The sequence below is a fragment of the Diceros bicornis genome, chromosome 15 (genome assembly GCF_020826845.1).
Source record: "Diceros bicornis minor isolate mBicDic1 chromosome 15, mDicBic1.mat.cur, whole genome shotgun sequence".
Taxonomy (NCBI): Eukaryota; Metazoa; Chordata; class Mammalia; order Perissodactyla; family Rhinocerotidae; genus Diceros; species Diceros bicornis.
In genome coordinates, this window is record NC_080754.1 from 52,611,261 (window position 1) to 52,629,571 (window position 18,311).

The 18,311-nt window shown below is 35.8% G+C and overlaps 1 protein-coding gene across 5 annotated transcripts in view; it reads left to right on the forward strand.

The window, feature by feature from the left end:
• Window positions 1-18,311, forward strand: part of MECOM (MDS1 and EVI1 complex locus) — a 346,247-nt gene that overhangs the window by 282,441 nt on the left and 45,495 nt on the right. For all 5 annotated transcript variants that reach the window (XM_058556392.1, XM_058556393.1, XM_058556395.1 and 2 more), the window contains exons 3-5: window positions 1,890-2,024; window positions 13,950-14,052; window positions 17,534-17,750. In XM_058556392.1, coding sequence (XP_058412375.1) covers window positions 1,890-2,024; window positions 13,950-14,052; window positions 17,534-17,750 — 455 coding nt within the window. The remainder of the gene's footprint in view (window positions 1-1,889; window positions 2,025-13,949; window positions 14,053-17,533; window positions 17,751-18,311) is intronic.

The following is an 18,311-nucleotide window of genomic DNA, read 5'->3' on the forward strand; positions in this document are numbered from 1 at the left end:
TGCCCCCGCAAAAGGGAATGCTCGAAAGCTAAGGGGATAGATGATTCTTGACTTCGAAATTAACAAGTTTTCCACGTCTTTCTGCAAATATGAAATGGAACTGGTGTTGCATTTCAGTGACTTCACCCTATTTCCTTCATTAAATATTTCTCTAGTGTGTCAGCACAACTGCTGCCCCCTCTTTTTTTTTGCTAGTCAAGAAAGCAAACAACAAAAGATCAACCAGAAACCAAACAAACCAAAAAACAAACAAAACAACAACCCCAACTTTTTACTATTTTAAAATGTGTATTGCTATTGTTATTTATGCTCCATGTAGACATCAGAGGAGGGGGGAAATCTCAAGTTGTTGTCTGAGTTACTCAGCATTGAGAGTTGAAGAAAACAACTTAGAGTTTGTAATTTTATAAATAAGAAATTGTTAAAATCTGTCCTCACTAGAGAGAGTATTTGATGTAGACTTTTTGTTGGTAGTGGTGGGAATAGGTGTGTCCTTGAAAAAGACTTGATTTGTGTGTGTGTTTGTGTGAGTTTGTGTGTGTACCAATTATTATCCCTATCTTCTGTTTTGATTTTTCTTTTTTAAATTGTGGGACTACTTATTGCCCTTTAATTGCCTCATGGTCAAAGGCTTATTCATAATGCCTCTTGACCAAGAGCCCTCAGAGCACTAGGCTTCTTGAAGTTTGTGGTGAGTGAATGACTTGAATCTGCAACTGGGTGATTACCTGAATTCTGTGCAAAATTGCTTTTGGTCTAAATACCCAAGAGTTTAGTTTTAACTTTTATATAGGCATAGATGCAGCACAGTTCTGTGGGGGTTATTTAATTCATTAATTTTTGTTCTAGACTATATTGTTTAGTCTTTGATAGGAAACTTCCTCAAGTTTGCATTAACTGACTGACATTAGCATTATGAGTCTTTCCAGTTATTCACCATCAGGTCAACAACTCCTCAGCTTTTAGTATTGATGTTTAAAACATTATCGCTGCTAGTGAGTCAGAATAGCTTCCTTTAAATATGCAAAACCTTAAAAATGGACGTCCCGTTTCAATTTTTGTTTAATAGGTGTTCTAAGTGAGAATCAATATTTAGGTTAGGCCAAATGTAAAATCTCATGAAAAATAACAATACACAACCCTATATAATGATGGCAATTTATTACAATATTCTCATATATGTTTTACTTGTTCACAAGCCAGTTTTGTTATTTTGCTTACTAAATGTGAAATTGAAACATACATTGGCATGTATTAACTAAAACATTAGGTTGCCATATTTTATGAGTGTTTACCAATCATTTATTTTCATTTGTTTTTCTTTAGTTTGGTCAGAAGCATCTATGAGACAAATCTTATCTTCTTCAATTAAGGGTGTGATTTAATTGTTTCATGGTAGTGAAATGCAAACTGAAAAGGAATTTAACAATACTTAGGTTAAAGATTTTTTAAATTGAATTAATTTAAAGTGTAAAAATGTGCAAGTATACACTTACATGGGAAGACTCTTGGAACCTAAAATATTGACTATTACGTTTAGAAATGTTATGTCAATGTATGCTGCTCAATATTATTTTTTGTAAAAATCACATTGGAGAAAATTGTCAGCACTCATTCTTGCATAACAAGGAAACAAGCATTTTTTGAAACTAATTAATCAGTTTTTGTGATAATTTACAATTGCTTTGTTCCTTTAAAAAAGCAGGTCGTTTCCACTTCTAAGATAATTTATTATTATTCCTCCTTTATTAATATGCATACTGTCTGACTTTTTTCTTTTAAACATTCAAAGGAGGAACATGCATTTGAATAAAATATTTTCAAGCAATTAACCATTCTAATGAATGAACTGGTATGGAAATTGATTGTTCTCATCTTCTTCCTTCTAGATCTTAGATGAGTTTTGCAATGTGAAGTTCTGCATAGATGCTAGTCAACCAGATGTAGGAAGCTGGCTCAAGTACATCAGGTTCGCTGGCTGTTATGATCAACACAACCTCGTTGCATGCCAGATAAATGATCAGGTATGTTGTAAAGATTTTCTTGTCTTTCTCTGAGAGCACTAAGGCTTCAGTGAAGCCTGAAGAATAAAAATAACAGTGAGCTGCACTAGACCCTTGTGGCCTGTTTGTTGATATATTGAAAGGTAATGCACAGATATAAGTAAGATGCAGAATAAACTCATTTTCAGTACTACTTTCTTTCAATACTACTTTTTTGGGTCGTTTATTCATGTTGTGCTAGTATACTTCATAAATGCCCTAGTTTTCTGAGTGTGATTGAATGATTTAAAAACCGAGTGCTATTTATTGCCAGCTGTTCTTTACCTTTTTTTCTTTACCATTATAATAGGGAGACATTCATAGAAAGTATTGAGCTAATCAAGAACACTTTATGGATTTATATAGAAATTGGGAATGATACTCTTGAAATATTATATAGATTTTATTTGAAATAGTAGGTAGATATGATCTATGTGCGGACTTATCGGATTATGCATTTTATATCGATTTGCCTAATTATAAATGGGAAACACCTTTAGATTAATCAAAATACTCTTTTTTTGTAGATGTGAAAACGTTTAAAAATATCACTGCTGGAAATTGCTTTATGGAGGCCCATACAGTGAGGTTAACTTTAATAACAATAACTATGAAATAGAGATCATGAAAATATCGTGAAACATATTTTGCACTCAATAAAGTTAGGTTATGAATCTTGTAACTTAGTATGACAATACCAAAACAACAAGAAGTTCAGCCTGTTAATTTTTATTTTAAAAACATTGTTGGGTCAGCATTTAATTATGTTATCGTCATTTATTTCTTTTAACCCAATGGTTACCTAAATCAAATATGTTTCAAAGACCGTACTAAAATGGTTGCTTGGCAAATCTGCTATGAAAATCACCACCAAGAAAAAGAAAAGTTTAAATTAGATGTTTCCAATTGAAAGCTGTTAAGTAATGCTAGCGTCATATGGTCTAAGACTCTATTTCAATCATCGTTATGAGATTATTCTTTGGCATTTTACCAGCTACCAGATAATTTTTACTGACTAAACTGTATAAGAGGTAGTAAATTGTAAAATTAGGTTTAAATGAGAATCATTTAAAAATCTTCAACATACATCAACAATAATAAACAAATCAATTGGTTTTTTTCCCTTTGCTGTAAGAAAACAAGAGGCATTATTGACAAAGGAAAACATTATTAAATTACCTATTGATTGTGAGCAGAAAATATCCCAAGTCTGTCATATGAGTAACTGTCAACATCAACAACAAACATTTTTTGAGTACCCACTATTTGCAGATGTGGGAAATACATAGGTGTTGTAAATGAGTGACTTGTTCGTGTTATATTTCCTAAAAAATGAACTAGAGGAGCTCAAAAGGCAACTGTAAGATGAAATAATGTAATTATATTATAATAATTGTTTGCTATCCATATTTACTGACAATAGGAGCTATTTCCTTACACAGATAAAACCGTTGTAGGATCAGTGAAAAGATGGTTTAAGAACGGGACTTGTGGCCAATCATTTAATATGTATGTGTCTAATATTTTATAATAAATATATTCTTGTCATTGGGAATCTTGATGGCATTAAAAAAGGGAAACTATTTTGCTGTTCCTAACTATGCATTAGATTGCTTATTAGAGTAGGCATTTATAATTTTAACATAGTTACTTTTGAGGTACACGTTGTAAAATGCATTGTTTTCAAAAGAAAATATGCTGGTTTCATACCTTAATGAATAGCATATTTACTTGTTTTAACTGAAGAACCAGGGAAAATAGTTAATCAGGAAAAACATAGAAGACCAATATTAGACACATACCTGTTATTTCTGTAAGTACTCATTTTAAACTTGTGTATGATGCTGACAGAAATCTAAGATGGTAACAGAAGACATACCAAATAACATAATTATGAAATTGATATTACATGGTCAAATAAGTTCACCCACAAACAAAGTCAGAGGTAAAAGTCAGATTTGTGTGATAGGCATGTATGCATACAGTCACACTTAGTGCAGTTGACCAGAGAAAAGAGAACAGACACCCAAAGTGTGTATGCATGCATTATAAACATATTCATTTATAAGCCTGTATGCAGAGTTCTAAAAGCCAATTAAGACTAGCAATTCCAGACAGCTTTGAAATGTGAATGTTGGACTAGTTACAATGATAAAATAACTGACTGAAGAAATTCTCTAGGTCTCTTTTTTCATTCTTTTTTTCCATGAGGAATAGGAGCTGCCAAATGGTGAGTAAGCACAGCTCATCACATAATGAATACTCCCATTGTGTGAGATATTGTTTAATATCCAGATATAAAGAGAGACCTAATAATCAGGAGTAATTATTAAACGTTAACAGCATCAACTCACCTGCACAATGCTAAAGCAAATGAAGCAATCTACAAGAAATTGTAAAAAGTGTTTCTCTTTGCTCTAATTCTTAGATAAAGCTCAAGTTTGTAAAATGAATTTTAATGACAAGGTAGGTATAAGTCCTGGACTATAAAAAGAAAGAATTTCAGATGAATCTTTCAACTGCAATGTAGTTGTTGTAATAATTAGGGCGTCTAGCAAAGAAGGCAAAAGATGACCTAGAACAAACCAGAGTGTATAAATTATAGTTTATTTTTGCAAAGACATATTTTTAAAGTTCTACTGTTAATGATCAAGTTTAATCAGTTTGGATCAGTTTTATAACGTGAAGGAGTTCTGTAGAAGAGAATAAGTGTACTTGCTAAGATGATAATACAGATTGATAATAGTGGGACAGTGAAAACATGTATACTGGATAAAACCCATATTTGATTTGTTTAAGGGTCAAGAAGTTCTTAGAAACAGCATGGATTTTGATTTTCAAGTAAAGTTGATAAAGGATATAATCTGTTTTATATCATAAAAACAAAAGCCATTCAGTTAACATTTTCCTAATACCTCTCTACAAGCATTTTATTTGAGGGGATTTTCCTGAGTTTAAATTTTCCAAGAGATTTCCGTGAGTTATTTTATTTCAGATTTTTTTTTTCAGACCAGAGTTAGCTTTGTGGCAGGTTTCTCTCTTGACAGTGCTGCCTAGAAAGACTCGAGTTTATTGTTTTTAGATGTCTCTTTCATTTCATGTTTTCAAAATTATTACAGTAATGTTTTTGGAGATAGAAATTCTGAAAACACTGGCAGAACAGCTAAACCATGATTTCTAAGTGGCTGCAGCTTCTGACTGATATCCTTATTCCCTCCTGAAAATATAGTAATTTATCTGTGTATGAGAAGTCCACACAAAAGACACTAGTAAATGAAGGCCACAATCACACTCAAGTCGTAAAATAGTAGACCCATTAAAAACACCTAAGGTTCTTTATCCTGGAATTCCTAATTATTTTTTCCCTTATTCCTTAAAGTTTCTGTACAGTGCTACATAGCTATAGTGCTGTGGCACAGAGTTTAGCTGGAGATTCTCACTGAGACAGACCATGCTTCAGTATTTTTGCATTTGAACAATCTGCAATTGTCCCTGGTTGCTTTCAGAAGCAAGAACTGGCACTGAGAGGTAGAGCAGGGCAAGAGCAAAAGCAGAGAGTTGGATGACGAAAGCTCTTTCCAGAATAGGTCCTCAAGAAGACCAAATATGCAGAGGCAGCAAGAAAAAGGTTTATTAATGATTCAGAGGTTTCATTTACTTCTGGAAACACCTATGTGCTTAATGTCAAGTGGGCCAAATGCCGAGATGATTTACTGAGTTTTTTTTTTTTTTTTCCTGGATATTTTGATGTCCTTTCCTTTGACGTCTTGCAGATAACTTACTTTTACAAACCATTTTGATGGGTGGATGTAGCATGTTGGTTTAGATTTGGTGTCACCTGCTCCTGCCTTTCCCTCATCCTTTGATAAGTTTCTTCATACCTCCACATTTCTATGCCCTTCACCTAAATCAAAGGCAAGATGAACCGCAGACCCCCTGTCCACCTCAAACAAGGCCAGTTCTCGTCTATGACATGTTCACACGTTTTTGTGTACTAATGGAATAGCTCTCTGGTCACAAGATTTCCTCAAATACTTCTTCGTGGTGAAACTAGATTGGTTTAATCAGACAGATCACTAAGGCACAGTTCTTGTAAGCTGACTTTTTAGACTTAAGACCTGCTTTTCCACTCATGACAATTAGAATGATCTGGGTGTATACTTTGGGGTAGCATTTTATATGTGGGGATGTATTCTGCACGATTTCACTCACCCTCCTGGCCTGCCCTAGCATGGTCTATAAGTAGAGTAAAGTTCTCAGAAACCCAAGAAGTTATTAATCTTGTCATTTACACAGGTGATAAGTCCTTTTATTTTTAAACAGGCCCTTGACAGCTGATATTTAGTAAGTAGAATAAGAGAAGTCTGCTGTTCACTCTGAATAAAAAGAAATGTGTCGATACGAGATTATCGAAGGCCTGATGTATATTTTGAAGAAATAAGATATAGAAGAATGAGCACCCCTCAGAGAATACAAGGTCAGAATTCACTTAGGGGATTCTGCCAGCTCTCTTGTGGTTAATGAACAGCAGCAAGATTCTACAGTGTTTTCACTTGGAACAGACATTGTTCTCGTTTGTGCTTTACCTTATAAAGTTTTAACTGCTTCCAGGACGTTCATGGCTGAATTGGCACACCCGCTCTCCCTCTCCTCAGGTCCACGTCAGTGGTTCTATCAGACTGCTGTGACACTAGAACAGTATTATTATTGCAAGCTTATAATGGGCTCAATTATCAAGTTATTGTCTTTGGCTTTTTACTGAGGAAAAAGATATGTTTTCCTGCATCATTCAGTTAATGTGATTTGTGCAAACAGGGAAGATCAGCTGTGTAAAAAGCAAAATGTAACTTGTTAGCCTCTTTCCACTTTTTAAAAACATTTGCATCAACTGTCAGGTAATTTGTTAATTTGCTCTTGCTTTACAAGGATTTCTGCCCACATTTTCTATGACCTCTTTTGATGTTAAAATTATTATTGGCTTTGGGCATTTTCTTTGCTTTGCTGTTAAGTCAAGTTCCACTTTTACACCAAAGTTATGCTCTGCTGTTTTAAGATGAATGCCAGCCGGCAATGGCCAGAGGCTGTCTTTGTGATCGGTGCCTAAGCTGACTTCGGGGGGATGTTGTCTGGCTGGTAAGTTACTTCCTTCACCCGAAGATGAAACTGGCTCAGACACAGTTTGCCATTTGATATTTACATGGTAAAACAAACAGCACCCCTCCCCCCAGAAAGCTTCCCCCGTGTAATAATGCCCAGGACACAACACTGTCATAACACTACACAGACTAGGAATTTTATTAAGACTCACAGGCCACGTAAGTGGAAACAGAGGATGACGGAAGTATTCTGTGCACGTTTTAAGTAATTGGTGTTTGTATGTATATAACACCTTTCACTCAGGAAGATCTCAAAGCATCACACTCATACTAGACTCCAGCTATTTCTGGAATGGCTCCACGAGAATAGTCGTCAAAATGCATTACAAGCCATCAAGGAGAAAAATGTATTGGTCAAGGACGCAAGAAAAGCCACCAGCCTAGTGAAAAACCCAAAGAGGACCTTTAGCTTCCTCATCATGTAATGATGGAACTCTTCCCAAACACTCTGAAACTGTTCAGAATGATCAGTTTTCATAGGATCAGATGAAATGGCCACATTAAAGACAGGTGGCTAATGGATATTTCTTGTGGGGTCTGTAGAGAGAGAGAGATTACTTAAAGGGACAACTTGCAAGGCTTCTAGGCTGGATACTACCTAGGCTCCAGGTATAATAATATGTGGACTTTACCACTTGCTCTGTTTATGCAAACTAGAACCAACAGTCAATTCTCTCTGTTTTGTTTCATCCCATAAATTGTACTTGGCTTTCTCTTCGTGTTATTAACGAAGAGATAAAAACGTAGGAGGAAACACTTCTCCTCCATTAATATTTGTGTCCTGAAAATACCCAGTGGATACCTGTTTTTCATTTTGGAAGCAGATATAGCAAGACAGTACCTGATATTTCTCAATTAATATTTTCTAGTCTTTAGACTGTCACCCTAAAGACAAATACAGGATACCATCTCTTTGGAAAAACTAAGGAAGTTAAGGTTGGTTTGCTTTGGCAAAGCTTGGCCATGATAAAGCTTTTATTCTGTTGGACAAATATCTTTACTTTCTATCATCAATCTCTGTCTGCTGTAAGACACATCTCGTTATGTCTTACTAATTAGGCTTAGAAGGTATAACAGGGTCTTTCTTCCATAGGCTAAAAACTTGATGTCTCTCCTGCTCTCCTGAGTTGGGGTTTCCCACATTGCTGGGGGTAGCGCAGGGGTCCAGGCTGTGTTTCCTAAAGCCAGCACATATGCACACATTGTCTCCATGGACTTGATGTCACCTCTCTGCAGCACCAAGACTGACAGATGTGTTCATATCAAATGTTGACTTTGTTCACATAGGCAAACTGTCAGCTACCCCCCTTCCACGCACCCTCCAAATGTTAAGGTTCCATTCAGCTTTTCCCAGTCCTCTGAGTGCTAGATTGAGTGAAGCTGTAGAAAACAAAGCGTTCAGGCTGAATGTTGGGAGCTAGGAGAGGAAGAAATCAACTGTCAGCTTCAAAGTGAAAAGACAGCAATAGTCTGAAAAAGTTGTCTCTCAGTACAGATTTTGCAGGGAGTACATTTCTCTATTATTTCAATTATTACAACTTCCTGGATAGGTTGAAGGCCATTCATAATTCACACTTCTGTCATTTTTAGACATGCCAAATGCAGTCTATTAAGCATAAATGAAACTTCCAGTGCTTCACCAGGAAAAATAAACGGGGATTCATAACAATGAGGCCTTGTTCATCTTTTTAAAAGTAAATGATGTATTTTCTTTCTTTTTTTTTTCCCTCTTGTGCACTGAATTTTTCTTCTGTTTCAATAGTGCAAACATAATACTTTAAATCGATCCGAGCATAGCCAAGTAGACAGCAAGGCTGGTCTGACAGATTCTAGATTTTTCTATTTTATAGGGTAATAAACAAGAACCCACTTTATTACCATTTATAAATACAAATGGTAGCATCATCAATTTGACAAAGGATTAGGTTGAACACAGGCCCTGACAGTATAAAACAGAATTAGTCTGGAAGTCTTTTATAGCCTGTTAACTTTCCTATCGGAATGGGAATAAGTGTCCATGCTCTCTTTAGTGGCTGTCCTCTTGGGCTTAAATAACAAAAGAAAATGAATATTTAATGAAATATGATTAATTCCAATTCCAACTATACATAACATATAATTATGTATAACATATATATTACGTACAATATACAATATATAATATTTAATTACATATAAATTATATGATATATGGTTAAAATTAATCATATGCCCTTAAACATTTATTTATATTAATTATAAAATATGAGATTGCTAATATATTATGTAAATTTTAAAATTTCCCCAAACGTATACTTTGCCACATTTATATGTCACATATAAGTATATACAATATACAAGCATATATATATTTATGTATAACATCATATGAAAATATACCTTTTGGAAGTCTAAAATTTATTAAAATCAAATCCATATCACCACTGCCTTTTATTCCCAGCTTGGCCTTGTGGTATTACCTGAATGGATATTTTTTTGGCATTCGGAACTGGTTTCAAGGTTTGATTAAAATAAATTAAGTATAATAATTTTGTGTAGAGTAATTACTATATACATGTATAATTATATTTATGCCTTAAATTGTGAATTTCAACAGTAGTAATCCAGTGAACAATTTTGGGAGATTTCCATTTTTATTTTCAAGTAATGAATTTGAATTTCTATTTTTATTTTCAAATATCTTAATGATTTAGAATTGGAAAAACATATTCAAAAATTTCACTAGTGTGCTATTTTAGCAAATTAAAAAATTAAAAGAATACAAAAGGATTTGTTATTAAAATATTTACTATAAATATTTAGTCTTATAAATTGAAGTATCCAGAGATCCAAATATAATATCATACTTACAGAGATAGAAATATGGCTTTCTGAAAAAATGAAAAGAGTCCAGCAAGATACTGGGAAATTAAATTTTTGTACGATAGAATGAAAAGACCACCTCAACTTTGAAGTTTCAGATGTATGGAGTGTTAAGTCATGTCTGTATCATGTGGTACTTCTGAAATTTGGTATTAGCTACCAAATAGAAAACTCTAGAGGATTTAACACAGTTTTAAAGTGTTTATCATGACTTTTTAAAAAATGGAATTTCCATATAATCATATTTTCTTATATTATAAAGCCCCATTCCTCTTATCTTTCACCTTATATTGGGAGGAATTGAGTCTTTTTCTTCTAATAGAGCAATCTGAGAGAGATGTAGAAAAATAATAAATCAACAACCGTTTTGTATCAATTCAAACTTACTTTCTAAGTGTTCGAGCATTTTGAGCCCCTCTTTATAAACTTGAGTTGAATTCATCACAAAATCCCAGATCCAGGGAATTTTTATTTTGGATCCAGATAACTTTTTCCATAAACCCCTGATGGGAGAGGAGACCTGTTAGCTCTTTTATGGAATTTAAGAGAGTAATTGATTTCCTTCCATGTTTCTCCAACACAAAAACCAGAGAGGTTATATTAGCAGTGCCTCTGCTTCTGGTACATAACTCAGATGACGTGTGATTCACAGGACTGCGATATAGCTGAGATTTTAAGAATATACCGATTTTAAAGATGTTATTACTGTATTTTTATAAATGTGGTCAAGCCTACTTAATATACAAACCTACAAGAAAATCTGCATAAATCACTTCTGTTCTTTATTGTATTTTTATTTGCTGAAAGATCTATTTTATAACATTAAAGCATAGATGTGATATCTAATTTTCTGACAGGCTTGATTCCTCCAAGATTACATTCCATCATTCCCCCACACTTATTTTGAGGCAACAAATTGTCATTATGTTTTGTTTAAACTACTCCTCTCACTTCTCAAACGCCTGCTGGTATATTATTATTGCTAGAACTTGAACTAACTTTATATGTAGACATCTCTGGATTCAAATATTTAAATCATACTTTTGGGCCATTGTAATTATAGGAGGAAAAACATAATTTTAGTTAAGTCTCTCTAAGATCCTAAGAGATGAGATATAATGAAGATCGCAAGTGGTAGCAACACCTTGAAAAAACCCTAGATTTGTGAGGGTGTGGTAGATGGGCCTTCGAGGCACATTCTTACTGCTATATGGGGAAGCATGCCCAGAATCTGCCCTCATTACATCTGGCGCTTGCCAGTTCTTTTCAAACCTCAGTTTCATGAGCACCATAAAAATTCGCTTAAAATCGAAAAGAACACCCTGAAGTTAAAACCCACTCTACTTTGCCTTGCCTTTCATGGCCTGGAATGTCACCTTTTACCTCCAGTAAATAAAGCCAACATCAACACTCTTCTGTGTCTTTTACTTTTTATGCGCTCAATATTCTTCACATGACAATCTGGACACTTAAAGGGAAATTACGGTAGTGATCTATGTCCCGGCAAAGAGAATTGTCTTTATAATATATAGTTACAGTGTATCCATCATTTTCTTTTGTTTCTTGGACTATTCACATTGGATGGAGTAAATCTAAAATGGAATTAAAGGCGACATGATTAATAATGGACCGCAAAGAAATAATGATATCATAATACTTTCTTAAAATGATCTGGCATGTGTGTCTACGCAGCATTCCCCAAAAGAGACAATTGCACTGTTTTACGGTCTTGCAGGGTATTGTCTCTTTAACCTCACTATTTCCGAGAAGCCACCAAAAAGTTCTAATATGTCACAATTCAAATGTCAACATGTTGTTGGAAAGGAAGCTAATAAGTTAAACCTTTGAGAGATGCCAAAAAAAGAGGTGATTCAAACTGTTGAGAGAAGTCCATTGTTTTCTAAGGGGAAATAGAACTCCAGAATGAAACAGGGTGCTTACAAGCATTTAACTGAAAGGTTTAGGGGAAAAAAGCAAATGAACACTATGTTTTTTTTTTAGTCTGATAACTTTTGAGCAGAACTATTTCTCTCAGTGTACTTCCAAAGAGGGGAAAATGTGAAGGTTAGGGTTAATTAGATACAAACTCTAAATTCACTGGTTTTTATAGGAAATAGCACGTAACAAGGAGTAATTTTCCCAAGGTAGTCTAATTCTATCTATGGATAGATATAAAGAATCTTAGGTTGTGTTATAACATAGCAACATTTTATATTGGCTTTATTTTTTATAAACCAACTTCACATGGTTAAATTACTGCTGAATGAAAAAAGTGATTTCATTTCGCCAGGAAAGAAACTAACCAGAAAATACTCTTCATTGAGTTATTTTTTGAATTTAGCACAATTTTGTGCTCTGGTTTTTTGATAGAAAAATAAACAATTGGACTTTAGAGCCACCTACTGGAATAAAGGGGCACGTACTTATGTTTAATGTCTTCTGCTTTTTGAAAGATAAACAAATAGATAAATACAATTAAAGTTATGCTCATTTCTGTTGATCTTATAAGACAGTAATTTACTCAACTTTTCTCAGTTTGAAATATCAAATAGTCCTGCAAGAAACCATAGTTAAAGCAATGTCTTCTAAAAATATATTCTTCCCATGTCTTAGTTTGTGTTATGTGATTTTTCTCCTTGTTGGATTGAGACTGAGCAGAATCGAATCCCTAGTTTTGTTGTTGCTTTTGGTGGTATTATTTTTGTGTGTGAGTGAGTGTAATTGGTCTCCTTTTCACCTGTTAATTATATAACTTCATTCTTTCTTCCATAGCCTCTATCTGGTTACAGAATTGTTGTTTAATAATCTCAGAATAAAATTAAAAACTAAGAACATTTGTATGGTAAAATGAATAAGCACCTTAAATATTTTCATGATTAAATGCTTTTTTAATTAAGATATAATTGATGTAACATTATATTAGTTTCAGGTGTATAACATAAATGATTTGATATTTGTATTTACTGCGAATTAAATGCTTTTATAAATGAAAAAACCTCTGAAGCCTGGGAAAGTAAATTGGGCAATGACTTGCCTAAGGTCACAGAGCTGGTTAGGGGAAAGGTAGGCAGCTCTTGGAAATTATAGGTCAGGGTTCTTTCCACACTTGCCCCAACGCTTTTTAGTCAGTCATTAATGGATTTATTAAATCCTTCCTCTCTTTGGCATTTTGCTAGAAAGCAAGGAGAATAATCACCACCCCCAAACCCCTGTAAATGAATCAATTAAAGGCATAATGCCTGCTTTCAAGAAGTGGAATCAGGAGCTGGGGCATGAGGGCATGTCCTGGATCTGGGTGTACCACTTCTGATTGGTGAGAGAGGGATTAAGTTTTTAAAAAACAAAATACGCTCCTTTGATTCTGTTCTCTACAGATCTTGCTGTCATGATTCTTTCTGTCATGTCCTTCCAACCTATTATTTTAAAAACACCTTGTTGAGAAGGTGCTACTTTTGAGAACATGCTCAAGGGGGTAATTGTGCCCCCGCCACCCTTAGCTCAGCCACTGCTGGAGAATGCAAGACACGTTCAACTCTGTGAGTATGTGTGTGGTTCACTCGAGTGAAGACTTCAGAGAAGGGAGAGCTCTTTGTTAAACATTACACAGGGTATATGTGACACAGCAAGCCTTGCATTAAGAAAATTTGATTTGTGAAGTAGGATTTGGAAAAGATTTGTGAATTGGCATGAAAGTCACAGCTTTCCATGTATCATCTGGGGGCTAATTTTCAGTATATAAAATAGGAAGTCATAATTCTTTGAAAAAATAAAAAGGAATATTTTTGTTACGGTGTGAGAAAATGTACAGATACCTTAGTGTTATCTTGCCTTGTCTTGGTATTCACCTCTCTCTCTCTTTCCCACCCCACCCTTTCTTTGTGTTCTGAAGATATTTTATAGAGTAGTCGCAGACATTGCACCGGGAGAGGAGCTCCTGCTATTCATGAAGAGTGAAGACTATCCCCATGAAACTATGGCGCCGGATATCCACGGTCAGTACCGCTTATGCCACCATCCTCCTCGCCCTCATTTGGAGACTGTGATGGAGCGTCCAAAACGGTCCATCACACTTGGCATCTGTTAGTTTCCCTGGCTATTCAATGTCAGTTTTAACAAATTTCTTCTTTTGAAACAGCTGTTTTCTTGGTTTGGTATCTGGCTAATATGAGGTGAAGCTCAAGTAAGCAGAGGTCTTCCCTGAAGTGGAGGTCAAAGGAATTTTGAATATTTGGACTGAGGTGTCACATAGTTAAACCTTTTTCAATGCCTTAGACTATGGTGAGAATCCTTTCACTATACGTGAAAGTCTTTCCAGGGAGCTCGGTTTTGGGCTTCCATGACTCTAGTGGGTGTTCTCCCATCCAGTGTTCTATTACTGGGAAAAGTGTTTCTACTTCAGTAAAATCCTAGCCAGTATGACTATATGGGAGGGGGTTGGGAGGATGGGGATTTTGAGAAAAGCACAGATGAGGAAATTTTGGGGCCAGAGGAATTTTTATTTGCCAGAGACCTATTTTAAATCAAATGAAGGGGGGATCAAAAAGAATTATAATTCCTAGTGATACATGTTCAGGTAAGATAAAGGGAAGATTTTACTTGTAATGATGTGTATCATTGGGATGAGAATTTAATACTTTTTTCTTTCTCTTTCCTATTTCTTTCTCCTAATATAATGTGATTTGAGTCAACATAATCTAGAGGTGTCTTTGGAGTGTTTTGTAGTTGGAAGGACACTGGGATGGGTTATCCATCCTGACTTACTTGAGAGGTGGGGATCACGCCATCTCCCATCTGCCTGGCCCTTCCAAATGGGGGAACCTCAGCCTCTGCTTCCGTAGCTCCTGCGAAGGAAGCTACCACTATTGGCTGGCTCTTTACTTGAACGTTTTTTCTTTTGGCTGAGCTACATTCTGCCTCTTTGTAGATTATACCAGTTGTATTTGGGGGAGCCTTTTGGAAATTGTTTTCTTTTTAGAAATCTGACAAGCAAATGGCTTTAGAAACCTAGAGTTCTCAACTAGCCTGGTAGAGTTTGAGCCTGAATGGGGCGTCTGACCCAGTGGGAAAGGGCTCTTTGATAGCGGGGAGTGCTTAGATGATAACAAATGTCATTTGGGCTTTCTCTGGTGCAAGGCATCTTTCATTAGTGAATGTTAGATCTAAAAAGATTTTCAGTTATTTTTGTGCAATAAAAATGATTAGTTTAATATTCTAAAAAGCCTAAATAGAAGTGACTGTTCTTCTTTTAGGGCTATCATTTATAAATTACCTGCCTTTAAACACTCTTGAACCCATCAGTTGCTTTTCCTTTCCAATGTGTCAGATCCATATCTATATCCATACATATACCATATATGTTATATATAATGTTTATATGTTTAAATGGTTATTTATATTTTATACTTCTAGGATTTAATGTTTCTTATGGAAGAGAAAATAAGAACATGCACTGCACACCTACTATATGCTAGATATTATAGGCTCTCCATTTATTGTCTCATTTAACCTTTTACACGTAGATCAAACCTGTAAGAAGGGAATTTTTCCATTATACAGATAGGGAAGCGGAGGCTACATAAGGCTAAGTAAATTGGCTAAGACCATGTGGCTAGAAAGTGGTAGAGTCAGCATTCAAACCAAGGTCTTGCTGTCTCTAAAACCTAGGCCTTTTCCATGTATTAAGTGGCCTGGAAGTTCTGTTTGTGTTCACACCGCTGGCTGAGATGCTAAATTTAGGTCTTAAATATGTGAATAGTGTAACAGACTAATAGTGTAACAGGCAACATTTTCATTGTCTAGTTAGTGTCATTGAGAAACCTGCCTTTAGAGCTGAGGTGATTTATTTTAGAATGCCTCCCCCTCCCTCTGCGTCCAAGTTGGTGAACCCTATTGACTCGACATAGTAGTTTTTCTACCGTTCTGGCCCCTCTGCTGTTGATGTGGTTTACACTCACACAGTACCTTATGTGGATTACAGCAGCAGTGTCCCGTTTGACCCCTCTGCTTGGCTTCTCGAGCGGCAGCAGGCTTTCCAACTTTCAGCGGCTTTCTCTTCCCTTCTTAGCATGGACCTAAAAAGCCCCTAGTGACCTGCTACCCTCTCTAACTTCATTTCCTACTCCTCCCCTGTGCTCACCCTGTAAACCTGTCATACTTGACTATAGCTTTGCCTTTCCATCAGCCTGCCTTGTTCTTTCTTACCTTCACCGTTGCTCCATGCTGTTCCCGCTGCCTGAAACGTCCTCCCTCATCCCACTTCACCTGGCTGATTCTTACTCATTACAAAGCCTTTTCTGAACCCCCTTCCCTCAGATTAGATGGATTAGGCACATTCCTCTGGGCTCCCAGAGGTCCTATGCATGCATCTGTCATAAAATATATCACACTCCGTTCACATGTGTATCCTCTTGAGTTTCTTATATATTCATTCCCTAATGCCTAGCATTTGGTCGATGACTAAAATATTCCCTCAAAAACACTCAGTCAGTGAACAACTGGCTATAGGTCCTGGCTGTAAGTCTCTACAACGGATTACGTATCATGTTGTTGCCCTGGGTATCTTTCAGCATTGTGAGGTGTTTTCAAGACTTCTGTGGTTGTCTCTGTGTGATCTGTGTGTAGTGTGGCCTCATGCGCCGGCTAAAAGCCATTCAAATGGAAAGAATAGGAACAATACCATTTACCACCTAACACGGTGTAACCTTGTTATTTCTAGTCTCCACTATTACCATTTATTTATCTTACTGATTTAAGCACAAATTCATGATACCTTTGCTGTTTAACAAAGCCATGTCAATTAGCACTGACCCCAGCGTAACATAAATTAGGCTAGAAAGGTATTAAAAACATCCTATCTCCCACTATGAGTAATGATAAATGTTAACGCATTTCCAAGGTTACTGATATTAACCAGGCCTAAGCATGGCTCAGGTAGGAACTCCATGTCCCATGTACCCTCCAGGTAACATGGCAGAGTGAGAAAGTTATGGGGTGGAGATGGGTTCAAATCCTGGCGCAACCACTTAGCCCCATAATCTCTGACTGGTTACTGGTTCTCTGAGCTTCGATACCCTTATCTGAAAACTGGGATAAAAATCTGACATACAATTCCTCATAATCAGGTTTTAAGGAACATCAATAATCCATGCACAGGGCTGAGGAAATAGATGGTGCTCAGTAAGTAGTCATTATTACTTTTAATATCCTGTGACTATTAAACCCTGGAAGGGTTTAGTTATAAAGTTTTATCTGATAAGAAGGCTGTACTGTAGCCACAGTAATCACTTATGTTCTTGTTCTAGGCTCTGTCCTGGCTTCTTTACATATGTTATTTCTAATCCATGTTAAACTGAAGTAGTGGAAATGGCAACCAAATAGTTTCTGTTATGTCTTCCGTAACTCAGTAAGACCTGCTGGCTTGTGGTGGCACTTCCTGATTGTCCCGTCCTAGTAACACCTGAATTATTTTCACAGAAGAACGGCAATATCGCTGTGAGGACTGTGACCAGCTCTTTGAGTCCAAGGCTGAACTAGCAGATCATCAAAAGTTCCCGTGCAGTACCCCTCACTCAGCGTTTTCAATGGTAGAAGAGGACTTTCAACAAAAACTCGAAGGTGAAAATGATCTCCGAGAGATACATGCAATCCAGGAGTGTAAGGAATGTGACCAAGTTTTTCCTGATTTGCAAAGGTTAGAAATGGCATGTTGCACTGTAAAATGTGTTTATTTACTCTGCAAGAAAATGTTGTTATGCTGAATTTTCAGAATTTATGCAGATGGGAAATTTGGAACTGCAATGAACCTGACAAGTGTGTTAGTGGCATGTTCAGAAATCCTTTTTCCCTGGGAATTCTTCATCTGTAAAATATTTACAATGAAGTTGGAATTAGTTATTTTGATGCCAGATGGAAAATAATGTTTGTTATTGTTTCAGTAGTGTTGTTGGCGACTGAAATCTTAATGTTATGGTAAAATATGACCTAGAGGAAGAATCAAGAGTGCTAGAATAACAATGATGCTAATTAAAGTAATATTCTGCCAAAGAGTAAAGCTGCCTCTAGAAACAGTTATATGATAAAAAAAAGACTGATTCTGGTACTCACTTAATGACAGATAAATAGTCTTTTGATAGATCCATGTAACCCAAGGATTTAATTTCAACTATCTATCTAAACTGCGCGTATATAAAAGAATAAGAGAAGCATGCTCCGTGGAGAAAATGTTGAATTTCCTATAAGGGAAAATATAAAC